The sequence below is a fragment of the Prosopis cineraria genome, unplaced genomic scaffold, assembly GCF_029017545.1.
Source record: "Prosopis cineraria cultivar Desert tree isolate PC_DT_omini unplaced genomic scaffold, ASM2901754v1 PC1, whole genome shotgun sequence".
Taxonomy (NCBI): Eukaryota; Viridiplantae; Streptophyta; class Magnoliopsida; order Fabales; family Fabaceae; genus Prosopis; species Prosopis cineraria.
Window position 1 is genome coordinate 57,793,767 of NW_026555332.1, and position 24,407 is coordinate 57,818,173.

General features: G+C 31.8%; 3 protein-coding genes and 1 long non-coding RNA gene across 4 annotated transcripts; 3 read left to right on the forward strand and 1 right to left on the reverse strand.

The window, feature by feature from the left end:
* Positions 1–1,691: 1,691 nt before the first annotated feature.
* LOC129318305 (uncharacterized) lies at positions 1,692–4,470 on the forward strand. Its single transcript, XM_054963036.1, has 6 exons — positions 1,692–2,013; positions 2,940–3,018; positions 3,107–3,169; positions 3,762–3,806; positions 3,891–3,947; positions 4,051–4,470. The coding sequence occupies exons 1-6, from the start codon at positions 1,799–1,801 to the stop codon at positions 4,141–4,143; spliced, it is 552 nt and encodes a 183-aa protein (XP_054819011.1). The 5' UTR covers positions 1,692–1,798; the 3' UTR covers positions 4,144–4,470.
* Positions 4,471–6,323: 1,853 nt separating this feature from the next.
* LOC129302885 (uncharacterized) lies at positions 6,324–9,050 on the reverse strand. Its single transcript, XM_054941777.1, has 6 exons — positions 8,924–9,050; positions 8,456–8,845; positions 7,169–8,335; positions 6,884–7,088; positions 6,691–6,800; positions 6,324–6,544 (listed from the first exon to the last, which is right to left on the reverse strand). Exons 1-6 carry the CDS (start codon positions 9,048–9,050, stop codon positions 6,324–6,326), a joined length of 2,220 nt encoding a protein of 739 aa, XP_054797752.1.
* A 2,412-nt stretch (positions 9,051–11,462) lies between these two features.
* LOC129318313 (uncharacterized) lies at positions 11,463–12,397 on the forward strand. The gene is made up of 2 exons (XR_008595222.1): positions 11,463–11,605; positions 11,998–12,397. It is a non-coding gene; the product is annotated as an uncharacterized LOC129318313 (long non-coding RNA).
* Positions 12,398–19,337: 6,940 nt separating this feature from the next.
* LOC129318296 (uncharacterized) lies at positions 19,338–20,871 on the forward strand. The gene is made up of 3 exons (XM_054963028.1): positions 19,338–19,904; positions 20,027–20,271; positions 20,361–20,871. The coding sequence occupies exons 1-3, from the start codon at positions 19,422–19,424 to the stop codon at positions 20,611–20,613; spliced, it is 981 nt and encodes a 326-aa protein (XP_054819003.1). The 5' UTR covers positions 19,338–19,421; the 3' UTR covers positions 20,614–20,871.
* The last annotated feature ends 3,536 nt before the right edge of the window (positions 20,872–24,407 follow it).

Here is a 24,407-nt window from a genome sequence, read left to right on the forward strand (position 1 = left end):
TTTTACAGGAGCGAGTCCAGCCGAGAAAGCACCAGAGGTGTAACTGTGGTGTATGAGACACCATCTTGTACGTTGCCTCTTATTTTAGATTATACAATGTATCTTGGCCAACTTAGGACATATCTTCTTTGTGAAGCATGTAAACTCTAATCCTTTTTATTAAAAGTAATTTATATGACCAAGAGGGATTATGTTCTGTCCCTCTTGATTTATGATCTGATTTGAATACATGCATGAGAGGATCATGTCTGTCCCTCATGGTTCTAATTGTTTTTTTAGATATTTTAAGACCTGTGGTATATTATCTTGGATGTATCGTGGTAGAAATTTTTCTACCATGATAAGGGTTCAAAAAAAAAAGATTTGTTGAATTAATAACTTGTGAAAAATCGGTCTTGTAAATTTGAGGGTGTTACAGTTAAGTTAAAGTTAACGATCTGATTACTTGTGCACCCATCCATAGAACGTTCTGGGTATTTTTTGCCCTTTTCGTCACTTTAAGATACTGGGTGCTCATCGCTGACTACTTTATGAGTATTTTCGCCCCCTTTATCATCCTTGTTTAATAAAATTAACAATGTTAAAGGTCAGAAAATTAAAAATATATTTTATAAAAATTAAAAAGTTAGCTTAAAATTAAAATTTTGTGTAAAGCTAACTAATAAAAAATAATTTAAGATAAGTATAAGATAAAATATTCTCCAGTACAAATATATAATGATGTTAAAATAAATATTAAAATCTATAGGCAAAATAAATAAATAATGAGAAATAGGAGTGAGAATAGACCAGGCTTTTAACAAAAGCCTATAGTTTGGCTTCCTTCAGGATCAGCCTAGCTTGCTTACTAAATAGGTTTAGACTTTTAATTAAACCTATTTAGTTAAATAAGTTAGGCCTATTTTTTCAATACTTAGCCTATGAGCCCAATAGGCCGCCTATATATATATATATACATATTATGTACTATATCATAAATATATTAGTTTCACCATATACTTTTAATTAATTTATTCTTTATTACTTCTAGTTATATTTTCAATCATATTTGACTTATATACTCCCTCCGTTAAAAAATATAAGACATTTTTAATTAAATTTTATTCTAATAAAGTAGTTACTTACTTTCAAACTAACTCTATTTTTTTATATTTACACGTATTAAACACCTTATAATAAATATAAAGTTTATTATTAGTAAGGGTACTTTAAAAAAAGATAATGATTACGCTTCAAAAAACAAAAAATGCTTTATATTTTAAATATCAAATTCCTTAAAAAATACCTTACATTTTTAAATAGAGAGAATATTAATTTTAATATTATTAGTTTATTGTTATATTATATTGTAATTAGTAAATACTTTCAATTATTATATATTATAATTAATAAATCAGATCATATATATTGTATATTTTAATTGTTCTAAAATATATTGAAGACGTTTAAAATTAAAATATAAACCTATTTAAAAGATTTTATTTTTAAGTAGATTTTTTAAATAGATTTATAAATTAGGCTAAGTTTTAAGTAAGTTCAAATTTAAATCATAAAAAAAATTTATATAAATTTTGAACTAAACTCAAGTCTTTAATTTATTATATAAATTCAGATTTATTTGATCAACGTTTAGCTTGATCCAGACTATTTTTACCTTTGGTGAAAAGGGATGGAGAACGAAATAACTTGTTAATTCCCTTGACCCATTGGTTTTGTGCCCCGGTTAGCGACCCTGCCTGTGCGCGTCTCTCCCAATCTTTGCCAAACCGGTAAACCCTCTCCTCTCGATCTCTTCCCAATGGCCGCCTCGTCGTCGTCCCTGTCTTCTTCGTCTTTTTCCGCCTCCAGCGATTCCTCTTCTCACCGCCGTAGACGTCGTCAACGCAGTCGCCGGGACCGAGATAAAGAAGCCCTAAAGGTCCGAAAGAAGAGTAAATCCCACTCCAAGCGACGTCGTAGGCACCACCGCTCTTCTGATTCATATTATTCATCTTCCATGTCCGACTGCTCCAGGTTGGTGTTTAAATATTGGCTGCCTTGCCTTGCCCGCCCTTCCCAATTGATCTTTGTAGAAGATTAGCTAAAGTCTAGTCCATAGCTGATTGATTTCCCGTTCTGACGATAGAGCCTATTGATAAATAAGGTGTATATCTTATGGTTGCTTTTTCAAGTTCCATTCTATTAGTGTGGCCAGGTTTGGAAATATCTTGAAACATTCGATGTACTTACGATTTCACAATACTGGTGGTGACAAAATAGTTTGGATTTATATTTTGGGAAATAACTACTGAGTGGAACTTATCTCTATTTTGAGTGGTGAAATGCATGACCAGCGAATTTCAGCTTTCTTCACGAAACGCCCAGTTGGAGGAGGTTCGAGTACCAGTCTTGGAGTGGCTGGTTCTGGTGTTGAACTAACTTATGATGTTTTAATTATATTTAATTGATTAATTCTTAGTTTATCAAATTATTAGTTAGTGGTTCAATACCGGCTGCAGAGAATTTATGGGATAGGACTACGTTCTTGGAAAGAATATTTCTTGAAAATGCATAACGCATATTGTTGCTGGATGGGGTGGTGGCTGGGTGGCATTTTGAGGCATGTCTATTATTTTTTGGGCATTTTCATCGTCTCTGATAATATGGTCACTGCTTCCCAAATACTGTCTCTTATCGAATGTTTGAGCTAGCATGAGCGTTTACTATTTGCCTTATGCTGCTTGTCCTATTGATTCTGCTTCATATATAGATTCAAAATCAATTTTCTGACAATATAAGATTCAATTTTCCATGGGTGAATGCTTTACAGTTTGATTATATGCAGTTTTACGTCATTGATATTTAGAATTTCTGACAATATTTTGTATTTTTCATATTAGATGAGAAACTTCATTAATTTGGTTTATGCTGCCTTTTGGCTTATTTTTAATTTTCTATAGAAGTGAAAGTTCATCTGGCAGCGAGCATGATTCATCTTATCATTCAAAGAGGCACAAAAAGAATGACAGACCAAAGAAGGTGATTTGTTGTTGACTTGTTATTACAATTACAATTTTTCCCTGTCTAAAGTTTTGTTGTTCTTTAATTTAATATTTTCCCCTTGTAGAATAAGGAAAAAGATCGAAGTAAAAGCCATAGGCATAAGAGGAAGAAGCATAAAGTGAAAGAGGTAAGTGACTTTTCACACGTTGTTTTATTTTCATCTTTAGGCCTGTTTACTACATAGTTTGACGTCTTTCATTTCATCCTTTGCCTGTTTACTGCCTTTTACTTCAACTAAACTGACAGGATACTTACTATGTTAGACTCCTCTTATTTTACATCTAGTGTTTTTACCAACTCTGCTGAATTCAACCTGCACAGTTGCTGTTGCTTGAGGATTGATACGGGGATCCTTAACACAAATTAACCAGGATTATTTAAGTTGAACTATTAATCAATGCATTTTTAATCTAGCCTCTAAATTTACTCATAACAAAATATCCTACCTTAGAAATAGCAGAAAATAGAGCATTCATTTTACTACAAACTTGCGTGTCATAATAACGTTAATTCATTAAATGTGAACATTGCTGGCCAAATAAATAAATGCGTACATTTTGTGATTCTGACTGAGATGCTAATGATACTTTCTGCCTTCCTTTTGGATTGGCTCTTTGAAATTGGAGCTGGGCTCTGTGACACGTTGTTGGGCACTTCGTTGACTTGGATCGGATATTGTTTCTTGGTCGGGTTTGTCATGGCATGGGAGCCTAATATAGAAGCAGCAAGATGAGAGATGCAGCAGTCCTGTGCAGCTTTCCAAGGTTCTAATTGCAATTCTGATTCAGGAGTACGATACTCTTGCAAGCTTGCCATTGATGAGTTGACTAACTCTTCTTATGTTACAGTTTTTGGGGCGAGATAAAGATGATGGTGTCCGGCGCAGTGCTGTATCTGGCAAGAAGGTTAATAGAAAGCTGTTAGCCTGTTACAATTTTCATGAATGGCCTTGTTTAGTTTTGTCTTTCAGAGGCATTTATTTATCTGGAATCTGCTTTTTCTTCGCAGATTCTTCTGAAACTTGAAAAAACGAAGGAAGATAAGTTGGCGGAAAGCAAGAGAAATGAGCTGCTTAATTTCTTAAATGCTAGTTTTGATTAGTAACGAGAGCGGAGGATTTGCTTTGGGGATTGGATAAAAGCCAGTGAGGAACCAGGCTTACTTGGGTGCGTAAATCTTTTTAGTTTTCACGTATAAAACCAAACAAGTTACCATGGTACGACATCGTATACTTACGGTTCTTTTTTAACTTCGATGGATGGTTGATTTCTGAGGGGCCTGGGCCAAATGACAAATGGAAAGAGTCAAGCTTGGTTCCTGTGTTGTATGAAATTGTGGTTTCGATTGGAAGACTGGTTTTTAATTTGTTGAGCACTTGTGATCATTAAATTGTCCGATAGTTACTATTCTGACTGGGAATTTTCCTCACGAGCTGTCTTCAGATCGGCCTTCTCACTCACGGTGAGTAGACTGGGATAATACATGGTTACATATTTTTTTTGGGTTCATTATATATAGGAGTTTATATGTGTGTGTATATATATAGTAAGGAGTTTATATGTATGCAAAAGGAAAAAGTTATATATGTAGTTTTTTATATTTAAAATGTTTGTTTTTAATTAAATCAAGATATGGAGATTTTTTATAGATTATTTATTTTATAATATTTTTGTTATTAATATTATAAACACATTACAATTCACGTGTTTTGATTTGATTAGATAAAATATATTGACTAATATATAAGTTTGTCTGTATATAAATATAGTATTTTGTATCATATTGCAGTGTTTTTTGTCACTATTGTGAATCAAAAATTTTGGTTCATCCATATATTTAAGTGGAAAATTTACAATAAAATCTTTACAAATTCTATAAATAATAATTTAATATCTCAAGGTGTTATAATTTTATTAAAGTTTAGGGATTTTTGTGTGAATAAATTTTAATATGAAAATATTATTTTACTCTTATCAAAAATAACAAGTCTCAATCATAATTTTTATTAAAAAATAATCACCTTTATTTTATAAATTGTAGAGCTGAATAAAAAATTATAATTTATTAAGTGCAATTCTTATTACTGAAAAATAAGTTATCAAAATATTAAGTCTCAATTATAACTCTTGCTTAAGAAATAGTAACTTTTATTCTGTAAATTATAAGAGTTGAAAAAAAATTATAATTTATTGAGTGTAATTTTTATTATTGAAAAATAAATTTTTCAAATGAAAAGTTTTAATTACAATTGTTATTTAAGGAATAATATTTTTTATTCATAAAATCACAAGCATTGAATGAGAAACTATAATTTATTAAGTAAAATAATTTTTTAATTTAAATTTATTGGCATAGAAATATAGAAATATTTATAGAATTATGACATTTTGAATGATTAAGTTATCATTTATATAATTAAAGATAATTTTATTATCATTTTTTTTATTTAAATCTTAAAAGAAACGTGCAAATAATTGTGATTTATGAGTAAATATTAGCTTCTGAATATATAATTCAATATTTTTCAGTGATTTGTTTTGGCCTTTCTATGCTGTTATTGTGAGTAAGAAGATAATAACTGAAATTTGTGCTCTTTCCACATGAAATGATCACCCATTAGAGGCCTTTTTTTTAGGTTTTGAACGTTGCTTTAAATTTCAACAGAACCTTTTGTCATGTAATGTATGAAATAAATATGAAAAACTTTTAATCGAGGAATATAGGGCCTGTTTAGATACATTTTGAAAATCAATTCTAACTTCAAAATTATGGTTTTAAAATTTTTTATCCAAATACCCACATTTTTCAAAACCTCATTCGGCTTCCCATACTTCATTTTGAAGGAGTTGGCAAGGTTTTAAAAACCGGACCGGTCATCGAATCGGTCAAGGTAGTGGTTCACGGTTCAATGGTCGGACCGGGATCGAACTGTAGTTGAACCGGTCAATAATAAATTAATGTATTTTGAATAATATATATTTAAAAATTATTAATTAAATACCTATATAAGCATAAAAACATCATTTAAAATTAAAAGATCACAAATATTAATATCAAATTCATAATTTAATAGCCAAATCTATAATATAACAATCCAATATCAAAGGAAAAATCATACAACATCCTTGCATATAAGTTTAATCCACATTATAATAGCCAAATCCATAAATATAACAATCTAACATCAAAGGGAAAATCATCCAACATCTTTGCACAAAAGTCTAATCCGTAATTATTACATTCTTCCTAAGTCTTAAGTGAAACCCATCAAACCAAGAAAATCAGTCATCACCATAAAACTCATTCAAGTTAAGTTCTTTAGTTGCTAAGTCATTAGCAACTATAGTAGGAAGAAAATTTGAGATAGCAACTTCAGGAGTAGATTGAACTCCAACTCCAGTAGGTGTAGATTGACCTCTAACTCCAACAGGTGTAGATTGAGCTTTAAATCCAACCTCATCAAATAAAGGTGGAGAAGATGTAGCATTCATATATTCATCACCTATTATAAATAAGAGAAATCAATCTTAAGTTCTTAACTATCATTTCTCTCAAAAATAATTATAGGATAATAACATATCAAATAACCTTCATCATCCCTAATAGCAGTAACAAGTTATGGATTATCTCCATGTAGCAGAGCATCACAATCTGCTTCATTAAACTCGGGAGCAGGTTCTTCTTCAGCTATCCAAAAGTCAAGTCTATCAATAGATGCATAATCAATAGGATCATAATTTTTCTTCTTCAACTCTGACCTATTAAGTAAACAAGGAAGATGTTAGATATTATTTAATTTTCAACTAAACATAAATTAAAACTAGATCATTTAGATAACTACCTATGCTGCAACCGCAAGTTGTAATTAGTGAAAACTAGATCATTTAAGCATTGATGGTCTAATCTATTTCTTCTTTTTGTGTGAATACGTTCGAACAAGCTCCAATTACGCTCACATCCTGAAGATGATGAAGTTTGGCTAAGCACACGGATTGCAACTTGTTGCAATTGTGGAGCATCACCTCCAACAAATGACCACCATTCATCTGCAACAAAAATGTAGCTTTTTTACTTATCATTTCAAATTATAATTAATAATTAAAAGTAATAAAAGTATACAACTTACAAGGTGATAATTTTTTTGCTGCTAAACCCAAGTGATCTCGAGTAAAAGAACCATCACGATTTTTGTACAAACTCAATTGCTCCCACAACTGGACATAATCATCAGAGCCATACACCCTAAGCAAATCAAGTATAGCATCTGTGAGCTTTCTTTTGAGATGAAAAGAAGGGTCATACATGAATGCCGGATTCAAAAAATATGCTGCTGCATGAAGACTAGTCTTCAAGTGCTTATCCCATCGAGCTTTAAGAATGTCTATGTAAGGCTTATATTTATGAGGATTGTTGTTACAGAAACTCTTGATTCCATGTTTTGCCCTTATCATGCCTTCATAGACATAGCCAAGAGAAGGCTTTTCATCTCCATCAACAATTCTTAACAATCGAATGAGGGGACCAACAAGCGCCACAATGTCATAACACTCATTCCAAAATCTATTGTCCAAGACAATGTTAGCAAAATTCTGTCCTGCTACTGTCTTTGACAACTTGTGATCAACAAAATGTCTATCAACCACCAAAGCTTGCAAGTCATTCTTGTGCTTATGGATGCTTTGTAAAGTAATAAAGGTGGTAGCAAATCTAGTTGCTCCTGGACGCACAATCTCCCTCCAACCTTGTCTTTTTCTAAGCCATGACAAAAAGACAGTATGATTGTACACAAAAATGGTAATCTTTGATGCCTTGGATGCAAGGTCTGACACATGAGGCAAACTTGCAATGTCCTTCAAGATGAGATTCAAGCAATGTGCAGCACACGATGACCAATAAATATGCCTATATTTCTCATGAATCAGTCGACTACATGCTACATAGTTGGCTGTATTATCAGTCACCACATGAATAATATTTTTAGGGCCAATCCACTCTATCACTTCACTAAACAAATGAAATAATGTCTTGGCCTCTTTGACTAGCTCTGAAGCATCAACAGACTTCACAAACACTATACCTTTCGTAGAATGAACTAAAAAGTTTGTCAATGTACGCTGCCTAACATTAGTCCAACCATCAGCCATTAATGTGCAACCATTACTTTCCCATCTGCGTCGATGAGCATCAACAATTAAATGACATTCTTGTTTCAAATCCCCTAACAAATTCACTCTCATATCATAAGCAATAGGGCCTTTGAATCCAGGTCCTATAGCAGCAATTGCATCTATAGCTTTTTGAAAGAATGGATAATTCAATGTATTGAAAGAAATGCAATTGATAAAAAACCACTCAGAAATAGCAATCTTTCCTTTGTGCTATGCTTCTTTAGTAGACAAAACACTTTTAATACCTGGTTGTGCCCCAGGAATTGTTCTTGGGGCAAAGTAATTGCCAGTTGCACCAGAAGCTTGTCTCTTTGCACCACTTGTAGAAGCCTTCCTTTTATCTTGATTCAAAGGAGCTGTATTTGAAGGAGGATTTGAACCAGCATCAACTACTTCTTGTAAGTCATCAATATCACCATAATTTTCCTCAATATCATCTAGCTTTCTTTTTTTTGAAACTTCCCTTAAAGATTGGATCATTCGATGGCATACATCATGAGGAACTTTTTTACAAGAAACAACTTGACCACTTACCCCAGCTAGATGCTGCTTCAATCTATTTATGCCACCCCCTCTGTATTCACTTGAACAATGCAAGCATGTATAAACAGCTGTATCCCCTTGTTTTCTTAAAGCTACATGTTCCTAGGCAGGATCAGTCTTCCCACGAGTAGAGCTAGCTGTTGATTGTTTCTCTGATGAACTACCAATACCAGTCCCTTCAGTAGCATTAACATTGTGAGTGGAGGGGGTATTTGACACAGGTATAGGAGTTGGTGTAGGAGTGTGCGTAGGTGTGGGAGTGTCATTATTTTCAAGTTCAAGGCCACTAGCATCCATCATCTTAAATCAAAACTTTAAATTCAAACAAACAGAAATTAAAATCACTAGATAAATAAAAATAATCAACCACAAAAATGAAAGCAGGGACTCTGTAAAGGCAACTCAGGATTTAAGTAACAAAAACGAATTCAGGATATGCAAGTAACAATTTCAGGCAATCACAAAAATAAAAGAATAAACATGCAATTTAGGATTTAAGTAACAATTTCAGACAAATTCAAGCAAGTTGGACCTGGAGAGCGTCGACTCACTGACTCAGAGATGAAGGTGAGTTGAACTTGGAAAGCGTGGATTCAGACTTGATAACCTGAGTACTTGACCTTGGGCGAAGAGATGAAGACGGATTGAAAGAGAAGTGGAGAACCTAGATCAGACTTCAGAAATGAAGAAATGAACAGCTCAGAGATACATTCGACGAGGGTGCCGAGCTCGGAGATACATTCGACTTCAAATGATCAGATTAGACTCGACCTTGGCGTTCAACGAGGGTGCCGAGCTTAGAGATACATTCGCCGTTCATGAAAATGAAGAAAATCTCTTATCTCAGTGATAAATGCTTGCTTGCGGTCGTGTGTCGAAGAGATGAAGAGGACGAAGGGAAGATGCCGAAGTCTGGAACTGCCCGAACTGGAATGGAAGGAAAAGTGGAAAACTGAAGTGAAAAATCAAAAATGAATAATGATTCATCTCGGTCGGGTAATCGAGCTAGGGCAACCGCACGTGGTCCTTGTTTTGGTCATCAAATAATTATAAAAAAAATTAAAAAAAGTCAAAACTATGTCGTTTTGAGCTGGAGGAGCAGAAAAAAAATTAATATAACATGAACCGGTCAACTCGTCTGAACCGTCACTTTTTTCAGTTTTTCCGGTTCTTTGACCGGTTCTCATACTGTTGACCGGTTCAATTCCCCCCCGGTTTACTTGCCCCAATCGAACTAGACTGGTGACCGGTTCACGGTTGAACCGGCCGGTTCGGTCCGGTTTTTTAAACCTTGGGAGTTGAATTTTGTTCCATTTAGAAATCCATTCAGAAATCAAAACCCCAATTTATCAAAATCAATTTTTAAAAATTTACTCAACCATCATCACATCCTGAAAATCATTTTTTTATAATCAAATCATTTTCAATTAAAATTCAAACGAGCATATATTCAACAAAGTTTGAAAAAAAATTAAAATTCAATAGAAGTACAGAGGATAGAGATAACAACGGCGGACGAACAAAGATCTAATCCAAGCCTTGCTCTTCGTCTAGCTTAAAAATAGTGAATATTATAGAAAAATTAATAATGCCGTAACTTATGAATATTATAATTGATCAGACTGTAGATGAATTACATTGATGATTTAGATTTCTTGATTTTTCCTGGCTAACGGTTAAAAAAAAACCATATAGGCGTTAAAATTATTCGATAACTTATTTATACTATAATTTATATAGATCTTCAATCCCAAAATTATTTGTACTGTTAAGAACAAGTGGCAGAGCGAGGGGGGCTGGCGGACTAATCCCCTTCCCAAATTTTCAATTTTTTATTTTTTTCAATACCAGACAAGGGTTGTCCCTTGTTGAAAAATATTAATTTTTATTTCAAAAAGGGAATTGAACTCCTTATCTATTTAGTATTTACTAGTTTACATTGTTACCTATCTAAACTGCTGTTAATATTTTATTATGTGATGCTTAATATATAAATTTTTTTTATAAAATTAAAAAATGAAAAGTATAGTATACTTTTTATCAGTGTTTTAAAATTTGGACACTTAGACTGGTCGAACCGTCAATCGGATAAAAAAATGATTAGGTTCAACTATTTAGCCTGTTTTGACAGTTAACCTAGGTTGGCCTGCTTTGATATGGGCAGTTCTTGAAGACCTGAAGTAAAAACCTGGAATGTAAAGTGGTCAAACCATTTTGACCCGCTTTTTAATATATATGTATACAAATATTCCCTTCATTTAAAAATATAAGACATTTTTAATCGAATCTCACCCCCAATAGAGTAATTATCTATTTTCAAACTAACCATATTTTTCATATTTATCCCTATAAATATCTCATAATAAATATAAAGTCATTATCAATAAGGATAATTTTAAAAAAAGGTAATGATTATATTTTGAACGACTAAAAATACCTTATATTTTTTAATATCTAACTTCTCAAAAAATACCTTATATTTTTAAATAAAGGGAGTATTATTTTTTATTTAATTATTATATTATTAATTTAATTACTGATCTAACTAATTAAATCATAAAATTCATGACCCATCATATTTGTAATTAAACAGTACCTCCAATTTTTGTACCATGTTATTAGAGCCTCCGGTCAGTTTCACAGTCTCGCCTATTTTATCCCGGGGGGGGGGAATCCTTTTTAATACGAATACTTTCAGGCTCGGGGGCCTTTACATTAGGGCTGTAGGGGCGCTATTGTCATTTAGAAAATGACGGCGTTCTCTATACAAGGGGATTTGCAATTAGGGTTACACATGTTGTGGCTGCTCCTGGTGCGTGGAGACATGGCGGCCACTTTCCTCCTGCCTTCGGGTACTTACTCCTCTTCCTCAACTGAAATAATTCAGATCTCGCCACCCTCTTTGTTTTAATACAGAAGATCGCACACAGTTCTTCTTGGGAACCTTGTTTTAGACGGATGATTCCCAGGATTTTATCTGTGCGTAAAGCGAAGATCCATTCTGCTTGAGCCTTCTTCTTCGTCTATGGAGATGTGCTCCAATGTTATTGGCTCACACTTGATTACGATACTGATTTGTTCCTGTATTACTCTTCATATTTTATTTTTTACGTTTAAGCATAGCACCCGCTGTACGGAGGTCCTTTTGGTTTTTTAGGTTTGCCGTTTTTGAAGAAAAAATATTTTGAAAATTGCCCCCTTTATTGATCCCGGTTGCATTTTTTTTTGTTTTACAATTTTTCAGTTGGACGGAAATAGCATCCGCTCCAGTACTTGATGGATCGGTTCATGTGGAATGCACGGGTTTTTTCATCTCACCAATGCAATCCATGAGTTGAGGCTGAGAATGGGCCCACAAGGAAACGTGGCTAAACTCAGTTGAGAGTTCAGACTTGAGAATCTGTGACAGTAAGCAATGAAGCAAAGGCTGGACGGAAACTAGTTCCCTGAATGCAATGAAAGTAGATGCAAGTGTGAATGCTTCTACGCAATGTGGGAGAGGGAATGCATCTTATGGGACATGCTCATTTCAGTTGAGCCTAAAATTAATTGGACCAGTGCAGACAGTTTAACGTTTCAGTGAATACACAATGTTTCTTCCATCTAATCAAAGTCACCCCTGATCTTGATCTTATTCTACTCAACCATGCTTTTAGCAGTTGTTTGTTACTCCCACAATCTACGCTCCCTGGCGGACTAGTTTTGACGTTGTCCTCGGACGCTTGCCGCTTTTGTCACCAATACATAATTGAGACAGAAATGTGTTGCATAAACAAAACTTTCCCTTTTCCCTCTTAACTAGCTTCTGATTTAAAGTCTTTCTCAAGGCATTTTCCAGTATTCGTAAGAATCTTTTATCATTTGAAGGGTAAGTATAAAATAAAAAATAATATTTTAACATAATTTATTTTTGTGTACTTGTAATATGTTACTTCTATTGAAATTTAATTTAAATAAAAATTTATTCTATTTTGAAATTTGTTTTGCACAAATATATTAAAGATATAAATAATAATTTGTTTTTATTTTAAATTGTTATTCTCATAATGGATTTAAGAAGGCAATAACTACATTTGTTGTTAAAATTTGTTGAAGAATAAATTTTTTGTTAAGTTCTATCTTATAATTAATTGAAGAAAAAAATTTACTCTCCAACAATATTATTAGATTTGTCACTATTTGCTTTGTCTAGATTTCTAAGCAACAATTCCTATTTTATAATATATTGCTCTGGAGCATACTAAAAATTATAAACATTTTTTCAATTTAGAAGATCATACAAAATAAAATTAGCTTATTTTCTTTAAGAATTTGTAGGTCAATGCATAGTGAGAAAAATAAAACATCATAATGAATCACACGCTATAATTTATGTCATAATAGTATTTACAAATCATAAGTATAGCCAAAAGTAAAAATAAATATTAATAATGATTTTAAAATAAGCAAGTAAAATAGCCAATATTATATTAGTATTTAGTAATCATACATATGCCTATAAGGATAAAAACTATTTTGTGAGTTTTTAGTTTTTATTATGTTTGTTTAAACTTTTAAAATAATTAAAATCCAAAAAATATATATTTTTGATTATTTTAAGATAACTTTTAAAAATAATCTAATGTAATAGATGAGAGGGGGTGTGTCTTAATACGCGAATGTATCATAAAATTTTAAAACAATATGATGATAAATCATTTTTATGAAATAAAAATTAAGGAAGATATAAAATTTAAAAATAGAAAATTAATAATTATTATTGTAACCAAATATAAAATAGTGTTTGTTTTTCATAAAATCTCTATAAGATAAATCTCTTTTTATAAAATTTTTAAACTACCTAAAATTATTTATCTTTTAATTTTAAACAAATAGGCCCTAAATTTGAATTATAGGTTTTCAAGTTGTGATATACTTGTATATATTAATAATAAATATGTTACCCCATGCATATTAAGAATATCCACTGTAATTTTTCTTATTCTCACATATACTATTTTATAATTTGTTACTCCTGTGTATCTGAAAAATATAATAAACAATTTGTTATTCTATGATGTGTTATTCTCACATAAATTTAAATTTAAATAACGATATATTCTACCTTATATGTTGTTGTTTTGAAATAAAATTATATTTTATAATTAAAATTTTCAGATTTATGTATTATTGTATATAAATTAAAATTTAAATAACTGGTTATATTTTATTTTTTTCTTGGTAAGTGTTAAACACATAAATAACATTTTTTTATATTAAAAAATTGGATTTAAATTTTCTAAAGTTGATATGCGTAAATTTCATTGAAGTTTTCTTTTTTTAAAAAAAATTTAAATTTTATTATTTTTTAGAAAAATATAAAATGCTTTCCTTTCTTCCTTTGAAAAGCAAACTTCGCATAAATTTACAGATATCAATTTCAAAAGATTTAAATCCTAAACAATTATATATACAAATTTGTTACCTATGTAAATTAAAAATATAAAAAATAATTTATTATTTCTATATATGTTATTCTCATGTAAATTAAAATTTTAAAAATAAAACATTCTATCTTATAATTTGTTATTTAACATTATATTTTCTTGTACAATTTATTATTTTATACCTATACAAAGTATAAGTAACAAATAATATATCTCATACCTACCGTTTTTACTATAAATATTATATGTGCTATTAAATTTTTTTAACACGGAGCCCGCATTTATTTTTTCTATTATGAGGCTCAAATGATATTTTAACAGCACAAAACATTTTGATATACAAAATATTTTTTTAATGTCATTATTACTTTTCATTCAACTGAAGACGATGTGCTTTGTGTGTGTGGATTATATATTGCTAAACTGAAAAAGGTCTACTTATCCAAAATATAATATAAATATATAGTGCTTTTACTTTTTCAATCTTGCCCCTTGTCCTTTTGTTCATTGCTTGCCGCATTTAATGTTAGGAAATCGGATGAATTTGCCTATTCAAGCTGGACCTGAACATGCCCAGTTCTTTTAAAAGCTCGAATAGTTAAATCTAATTTAAATATTTACATTTTATTTTTAAAATTATTTTTAATTAATTTTTTATTTTAAAATTAATTATTTTATTTTCAAATATTTTGATACTTAAATGATGAATAGAACTCAAATATATGATATTTTAATATAAAATGATCTAAAATTTAAAAAATTAATTAATATTTATTATATTTTGTAAAAATAAAAAAAATTATTCCGGTGTTCGGGTCAAACCTGAACCCAATCAGGCTTGGTCTGAATAGACCTGAATATAAACACATCATATTTTTTTTAAGTTTGGTCCTAATTTTTTTTTGATAAGTTTGGGTTAGTTCATCAAGCTCGACCTAAATAATCGGATCTAACCATATTATGTTTGATGGGAATTTGAACTCGAAGGAAATTTTAAAGAAATATGAATTTCAATCGCACCAAAGTTGTTTACAAGTTTTTAATTCCTATACAACACTTTATAGTTAAAACTAATTCTAGTGAATGACAATATTTAAAAAATATATACTCATATTTTTCCAAAGCGTAAGAATACCAACTAATCCTGTTGGCCAAAAGAACACAAACTGCTTTTTTTGGCCAAGAAGCAATCAACTTCCATTAAAACGACGCAAGTTCAAAGGAGATACATCAAGAAGCTAAGAAAACAGGAAAAACCAAAACCAGCAACAGTGAAAATAACAGCAAAGCCGGAAAAAAATGAAACAGCCAGAAGGGAGAAGCATCATCCAATCCCCCGGCGCATCGGCGATCACCCGCATGGGAGGACTCTGCACTTGTGCTACTTCTTAATAATCGTGAAGGAATTAATTTTACCTCATAATTCTGGGGGAAAACAATTAATATGTTGTGTGTGCAAGTAATAAAAAAGTTAAATTTTAAAGAATTATGAAATTCCAGGGAAAAATACTAAATATACACTGTAAAAATAGCCCGTGTTTATAATAAGCAAGTGATTTTCTTTAAAAAAGTATTAACTTATCAAATATATATTTATTAAATATCATATCTACTATATAGGAAAAATGATAATAAAATTTTACTAACATATATAAATGATAATTAAGTCCTTTAAAATATCATAATTCCTCTTATTTAAAATAAAAAAATAACAGATTCAAAGGAAAAATTATGATTTATTGTTCAATTTTTACAATTCAAAAAATAAAAACTATGATTTTTCAAATAAAAGTTGTAATTGTTATTTTCAAAACTTAAATTTCAATGATCAAAGAAATTTCATGTAAAAAATTGTGATTTCTTGTTCATTATGATTTACATGATAAAAGTTGTGATTGATTATTTTTACAATTTAGACTTCAATAATAATAAAAAAATTATGTGAATAGTTGTAATTTTTTGTTTAATTTTTGTAATTTATAAAATTAATGTCGTGATTGGAATTAGTTATTTTTAGAACTTATTTATCAAGCATGAAAAAAAATTATGTGAAAAAATGTGATTTCTTATTCAATTTTTATAATTTATAGAACAATAGTTGTTATTGCTTAACCAAAAGTTATAATTAAAAAAATGGAGCCAGGCCTATTATTTTTATTTTAAATAAAGATAATTTAGTCATTTAATCTAAAATCATTAATGTAAAAAAGGTACTCAAAAACTTTAAAAAAATTATGATATTTTAAAAGATCTAATTATTATTTATATATTTTAATAAAATTTTATTATCATCTTTTTTATTATATAAGTATTAGCAATGAATAAAATAGAGAAAAGTCATAAAAAAATAAAAAAAAAGTCATGATTTACTTGAAAGCGGCAAGCCAGCACAGCAAAATTTGTATTCATATTAGGTGTGAATGAACTACTAAAATTGCCGGATCAGCAGAGATTTACGCGGGCCCGGTTCTCATGATCCGACATTTTTCATGGAGGACTCTTGGGGGCCGGGGGGGGGGATACACTTAAAGTTAAAACCTATAATCTGAAATGTCTCTGCTGAGAGCCCTTATTAAAATATATTTTCATTTAGGTCCTCGGCTTCTGGAGACATTTTCAGATTATATTGAATTTTAAGCATAAATTTTTCTCTCATAAAAGCCTTTGGTCTAATTCTTCCTCTCTCTCTCTCTCTCTCTCTCTCTCTCTCTCTCTCTCTCTTGGGTGGGCGACCAGCTTGACAACTTATCATGCCAGGCATTATTGTCCCAAAAAACAAAATCATTCTGCCCCTAGAATAATGCGAATTTTTGGTGGCAGCATCGAAATTTTTGTCTTTTCAACAACGCCGACCAAATTTGAAATTCCCACGTTGTGATGCTTCTGCACCTGTAAAATAAAAGACTGTATTTAATTTATTTTACATATTTGCCAATATTACGATGGAGGTCCTTTTTTAAAATAAAACAAAATATTTCTAACACCAAAAGAACATGCTAATATTTTTCTGTTATGCGTTGCATTGTACAAAGGCGTTTGTGGCCATGCCCTCTTCATTCCCAAACAATTGATGTATAATTTTTTAAATAAATTTATCCTTCAATAAATATAAAATTTTTGCTGGAAACTATAATAAATAAGCTTGATTAAGAATATCATTATATCTTAGAAAAATAATATTATTTTGGATGGGAGAGGGTTTTGTTTTAGACTAATGGAAGGCATTGCATATTTGCATGCAGGTGAAATGTTTGTTTTTTTATTTTCGAAAAATAACAGCTAAGACCCATGAGCTTTACAGGATGTGTTTCATCTGAAAAATTTCTTATTTCCACAACATAGAAAAATTATTGATTATTACCAATTAGAATTAAAAAGAATAGTAGAGACTCTTGTTTCAAATACGTGGTTGAAAGTTTGATATTCATGACAATTTAATAGGAAGAGATTGACATATTACTCTCAATACCGAAAAAGAAATCATGAATTGTTGAATTTGATAGGTCAAATATAAAATTAATTTATATTATTAAAAATTAATTTAAACAATCCAAAATTATAGAAAAGGGTGGAGAGAAAAATAGAAAAAAGAAGTCAGTTTTGTCCTGATAAGGGCATTTTTGCAAATAACAATAAATCACCGCAATGCTCGCGTGGGTTCGTTTGGATTTCAGTTACGTATAATAGATTATAAAAATAATTGATTAAGTGGTATATTTTAATCATAATTAATTATGTTACAATGCAATCTGTTTGAATATTATTTTTTTAAAATTAATTTTAACAGAATTGAAAATGTTTGGATAATTTAATCAGAATTAATATTTAACTATATAAATTACTATATAATTTAATTTTTAAATACCAAATATTAATTTTTTGAATATACAAAGTTTAAATTTTATTAAGAAAAAAAGAAAAAGAAGAGAGTTTAATTTTATTTTTATTAAATTATGTGCTTTCTTTATAATTTTTTTCTTGGGCCTTTCTTTGTAATTTTTTCCAATACTTTTTGATAAACTTTCTGCGAAAGCTGATGGAGAGAGCTTCAGAAAAAATGCGCATTTACGGCCATAATCGATTTTTGCTTTTTTCTGGCTGTTTGGATAATTTGGCTCAAAAAATTGATTCTGGACTAAAAAATCGATTATCACACCTATCCAAACACACGCGTAGTCATTTAAATTAGGGGTGTTCACAGGACGGGATCGGGACACTCCTGTCCCGTGTCTCGTCCCGAAAAAACAATCAGGACTGAATTTTGATTCGGTATCTCGTCCCGTCCCGAAAGTCGTCCCATCTTGTTAAGAGTCAGGATGGGACCGGGACAAGATCGAGACGTCCCGCCGTCCTGATAAATAGAATAATATTAAAAAAAAATCTGAATAATAACGTTGATTAAAATTTTAAATCATATAATTTATTAAGTTTAAAATCAAAACAACACAAGTACATAAATAATAATAATTTAAAATTAATTATTGAATTATATTAATCACAACTAGACATTATAATAATAAATATAAATGATCTTTATGCTATAAGATTAGTAACAATATGCAAGTTAAATATAACATTAAATCATTGTTCTTCTACTTTAATGAAGATGTACTAAGCTAATTACTTTTCTAAAAATAAGCAAAAAATACGTTGTAAATAAAAGTTATTAAATAGATAAATATAAGAATAAATTATATTAATATAATTAATATATTATAAAGAAATATATCGTCATGTTTACTCCATGCCATTAAAATTATCAATATAAAAAAACTTTAGTTTTAAATAAGAATTGCAAGTATTAAAATTATAATTAATATAATTAATATAAATATAAATTATATTAATATAATTAATATATTTAAAATAAAAAATAATATATATAATATTCGAGACGGGACGGGATAGGACGTCCCGATAGTAATCCCGTGTCCCGTCCCGAACCTTTTTCTTATCCCGTCCTGTAAAATCCCGTCTCGATTATTTTTAAATTGAAATAAGACCCGTCTTAATATGATCGAAATGATATCTAAACAATCGGGTTCAGAATAAACACCCCTAATTCAAATCGCTGTTGGCTTGCATTATTTAAATATTTGAACGAGTGAAAAGCTGGCAAAGCCAATCGAAAACATCACTTTTCCAGTCAAGTTGGCAATGAAGGGTTGGATGTTGTATATAGAAGTCTAAACGGTGCTTCCATATCCCTTACTTCTGACTGCATTAAGTAAACCAGATCATTATGAACAGCATGGAAGGCATTGTGCATAAAACGGTGGAAGTGAACGGCATCAATATGCACGTGGCTGAGAAAGGAGATGGCCCGGTGGTGCTCTTCCTGCACGGCTTCCCCGAACTCTGGTACTCCTGGCGCCACCAGATCCTGTCTCTCAGCTCCCGTGGCTACCGTGCGGTGGCTCCAGATCTCCGCGGCTATGGCGACACCGATGCCCCGTCGTCGATCAGCAGCTACACGTGCTTCCAACTCGTGGGTGACATCGTGGCCCTCATGGACTCTCTGGGTGTGGATCAAGTGTTCCTCGTCGCTCATGACTGGGGAGCCATCCTGGGTTGGTACCTCTGCCTCTTCCGCCCTGAAAGAGTCAGAGCCTATGTGTGTCTCAGTGTCCCCTTCCGACCTTTTCTGGGCAGAAGCCCCAAAGTCAGAACCGTAGATGCCTTCCACGCCTTATTCGGCGATGACTACTACATCTGTAGATTCCAGGTTTTAATTTCCTTCCACCTTTTCCACTGCTGGATAATTGTAATTACTTGCTGGCCGTTGGTTTCCCGTGTTTTTTTTTTTTTCCTGTTTCAATGGAGATTGTGATTCTGTGATGTGGACAGGAACCGGGGAAGATGGAAGCAGAGCTGGCTCGAGCTGGGACTTCATATGTGATGAAGAATATTCTTACCACTCGACAGACGGGTCCCCCGATCTTGCCGAAAGGAGAGTACGGGACTGGCTTCAATCCCAATACTCCAGAGGACTTGCCCTCCTGGCTCACTAAAGAAGATCTCGCTTATTATGTTTCCAAATTCGACAAGACCGGCTTCACTGGTGGCTTGAACTACTACAGAAATCTCAACCTGTATGTTCTTTTTAACATTAATGCTTTGATTCGCGAGGATGTCAAAATTAGTGATGGCTAGCTCATGGATTGTTTGGGTGAAATTGCAGGGACTGGGAGCTGACCTCGCCGTGGAATGGAGTAGGAATCAGCGATAAAATTCCAGTAAGATTCATAACGGGCGATGTTGACCTGGTGTACACATCTGCTGGGATGAAAAAGTACATTCATGGTGGTGGATTCAAGAAAGATGTGCCTAGTTTGGAGGAGGTATTTGTGCAAAAGGGAGTGGCTCACTTTAACAATCAGGAAGCAGCAGAAGACACCAGCAATCTCATTTATGACTTCATTTCCAAGTTCTGATGCCTCTCTCCGTGCTCGATCCAATCATTTATTTGATTCCCTGCATTTTAATTTGCCTTGTGTGTTTATTGTAACAGGCTGTTTATCTTTGAACATCTTTCAACTCGTGGTTTTGCTTTTGTGTCCCCCAACATGCTACCTATCCATGGAGGCTGGCTGGAGCCATGCATTCTACTGTAGTATATCTCTGACTGTTTTCTGACCTGGAGTATACCTGTCTGTTTCAATGACTTATGCAACTAAGATATCGCGTATTAAGTGCCAGAACCCCCCCCCCCCCCCCGGAATCAAGATAGCAATGTGTAAACTAAGTCCGAAACGCATCATCGATCAACGAGTATCTAGTTAATGAGACGATTCCTCTGGGGATCTGGATTTGGTGAGAGAAGCAGAGTCCCCTCATCCCGTACGTGTTAAACAATGCACCATCTTGAACATTTGTTTAAAATAGGTGGTTATGACAGATTTTGCAAGCAGATAAAGTTGACACACTAAATCATGCACGCATTTTCTCTTACTCGTTGACTTTACCTTCCCGCCTTCTTCCCTCATTGCTTAGTTACAGAAATTAAAAAGAAGAAGAAGAAGAAGAAGAAACTTCGTCGGTTCCAATTATAATCTTTCTTCAAAACTATTACAATAACAATTACCCCAGGCCCAACAATAATCTTTCTTCAATATCAACTCAGCACACACGCAAAACAAATGCCCAAAACACAGATGCAGTGCGGTGGCGAAGAGAAGAAATCGAGAAAATGATGAAATTGACAGCAAGATCAGAATCCAGCGATGACCCAAAGCCCTAGATGATGGCATTTGCGCAAGTACCTAGCCTCCACAATTCCCAGAACTAAACCAGTATACTTGGCACAAGCATCGGAAGAAAACGTTTTAAGAAATTGTCATGCATCACAACCAAATATAGCTTATTTCCAAGCCTCCCCATTATGGGATCGTCACTGCGAAAACGCCCTGACTCCAACGTCACAGCAAAAGGTAAATATCATACTTCCTCGGAATCTCTCTCTCTCTATTTTTTTTAAAAGGCTATTTTCAGTTATTTTCATAAGAGACTTTACAAATTTTTAAAAATATTAAATCCTCATTTTCCTTAAATACTCCTGATTATTTAGAGAGAGAAAGATAAAACTGTAGTAATTTAATACTTCATTTGACTCTCTACATAAGTCAATTAAAACCATCATATTGGAATAAGATAAGTTAGTCAAATTGTTGACATTGTTTAAAAAATTTACTTTTATCAGGTGCATCATCTTTAAAAATATTCTTTTTCACGTATAATCTTTTACTACATGGACAAAATTTTTTTTTAAAAAAGAAGTAATTAATAATTCTTTTTAGAAGATTAGGACTAGAGGGAGTAAACTTTAGGGAGAATTACATTCAGGATCCTTGGAAAGAACAAAATTGTAGAAAGGGTCCAATACATTCTGAATCTTCTCTGAAAGCCAAAGGACTAAATTGATATTAATTTCTCACACTAAATGACAAAATTGCCCCTTATTTGAAAAACTAAAACCATCGAAATTATCTATCATGAAAAACCTGAAGTTCATTTCTCTCAATCTCATAACCTCATTAATGTTGTCAGAGCTTGTTTTTCACCAGATCGAAAGCCACTCTCTCTAGTATTGAGAGTCGAAGGTTGCTATCTTGTGAATTAATCGGTGAAAAGCGAAGGGAATTGATGTTATATCACTCATATGAGAGTCATTGGAACCATTTCGGCATTATTGTTGGCAAACACATTGAAGATTTACATTCGTGCAAGTGAGTGTAGCAAATTTATAAGAACTCATTATTTATGTGGTAGAAAAAATTTGAAAGAGCTTCACTATAGTAATTCAGCAAAAGTTTGTCTTGTATTATTCTTTTATTTTCACTATAGTTTGTAGCTGTGTAGTGTGAGTGTATAGGTTTTCGTAGCATTTGAAGAAAGAGCTTGATGAGTGAATCTAAAGTCTATGTTGTACAAAAGGCAAATGTTGAACTCTTGAATTTGAAGCTACCCTATCAATCAATCGAAATGGAGTTTGTGATGTAAAAATTAAAATGTGGTGTTGTAAAAACTTGGATTATAGTTGTAAATTCATAAACCAATAAAATTTTGGCATAAAATATGTTGGAAGTGAAAGTCACAAAAAGAAAAACTGAATTATATATTGTAGAAATGTGATCTTTGTCTTGTTGAGGAAGACAACAAGACAAACGGTTAAAAACATAAACATATTTAATAAAAAATAACTAATTTTAACTAGTTTTTTTTTTTTAAAAAAAGTTGTGTACAAATTGCTAAAGGTGTTCTATGAAGAGGGGAGGAAGGAGTAGAAATTGAAAAACTTGCCTCATAAATCCATTATTGTGAAAGAGGAACCCTAATTTTTTAATTAAATCAAAATACCAACCCATGCGCAGCTTTTAGCTTCACAACAGAAAAGGAGAAACGAGGGAGAGAGAGTGCCAGCGGTGGCGAAGAGCACCAATATGGCTATTCTACATCCAACGAGGGAGATGGCTACTTTTGAGATTCCAATAATATGGTATATGGACACTTAGATTTAACCTTCGATGGATGTTAGGAACTTGGGATTGGGTGTCCCCAAACAAGAGGCTTTGAATTTTTTTTTTAAGAGGGGAAAACAAAATTTGGTTGAGAATTATGAAGATCAACCTAAACTATCCTTACCATTCCCAACTAGAATTCTAATTTTTAGAATTTTATTCTTCTCTTAATCTAAAATCAAATTAATGATTGAATCAAGTTTCTAACATTTTTGATGTATCAAAGAGGCCACCTTTAAATTCTTCATCTCTTCTCTAACCTCCTCTCCTTTCAATCTCATTCCTTTCAAGATCAATATCCAAGCATTTAATCACAAGTTAGCTGTTTTATCATCACAAATCTTCAAAACTCTTTTTTTTTTTCAACAGATAACAACCCTCCAATATACTATGCCAGCAACATGAAGGTCTTCTCCCTCTCTTTTCTGTAAATAAATCACATTTAGGAAAGTATATACTTTTCAAGATTCTACTCCAAAATTCATCAGGATTTTAACTAATCTCCATACAGTTTTAGCAAGCATAACAATGTTGAAGGCTTTGAAATCTCTAAAACTCATACCACAATCAAGCTTAGATTTAGACAACAAACTCAACTTCCCTCAATGAATTTTTCCACTACCATCCTCACTATTGCCCCACCAAAATTTAGAGATTAACCTATCCAATTCTTTTCAAATTTTAATAGAAAAGGAAAAACAAGCCATTGAATAAATAGGTATAGCATTAACAATAACTTTTATCAAAACCTCCCTTTTTGAAAAAGCAAGAGAAGCTATTTTAGACCTAGCCCAAATGACAAGTAAACCAAGGTATTTTCCTTGTTGGTCAACACTAGAAATATGCCAAAGTAAAGATATTTCATCTCTCAACTCCTTGTTAGCATTAGCTGAGAAAACAAGCAAGATTTATCCAAATTAATTATTTGCCTAGTAGCAACACAATAAATTTCAATAATTTTTCTCAAAATCAAACAATTCTCCTTTTCTCCTTTTCAACCTTCATAAAAAAGAGTGATTAATCTACAAAAAAATAAATGAGATAATACTGAGCACCCCTTTACCAGCCTTAAACCTTTTAAATCTCCTTTTTTAACATGATAAATCATTATCTAAGACATGCAATGATGATAAAAAGAAATGGAGAAAGAAAATCTCCTTCACCTTTAAAAATATTTTATGTTTTATAAAAAGGCAATTGCACATAACCCT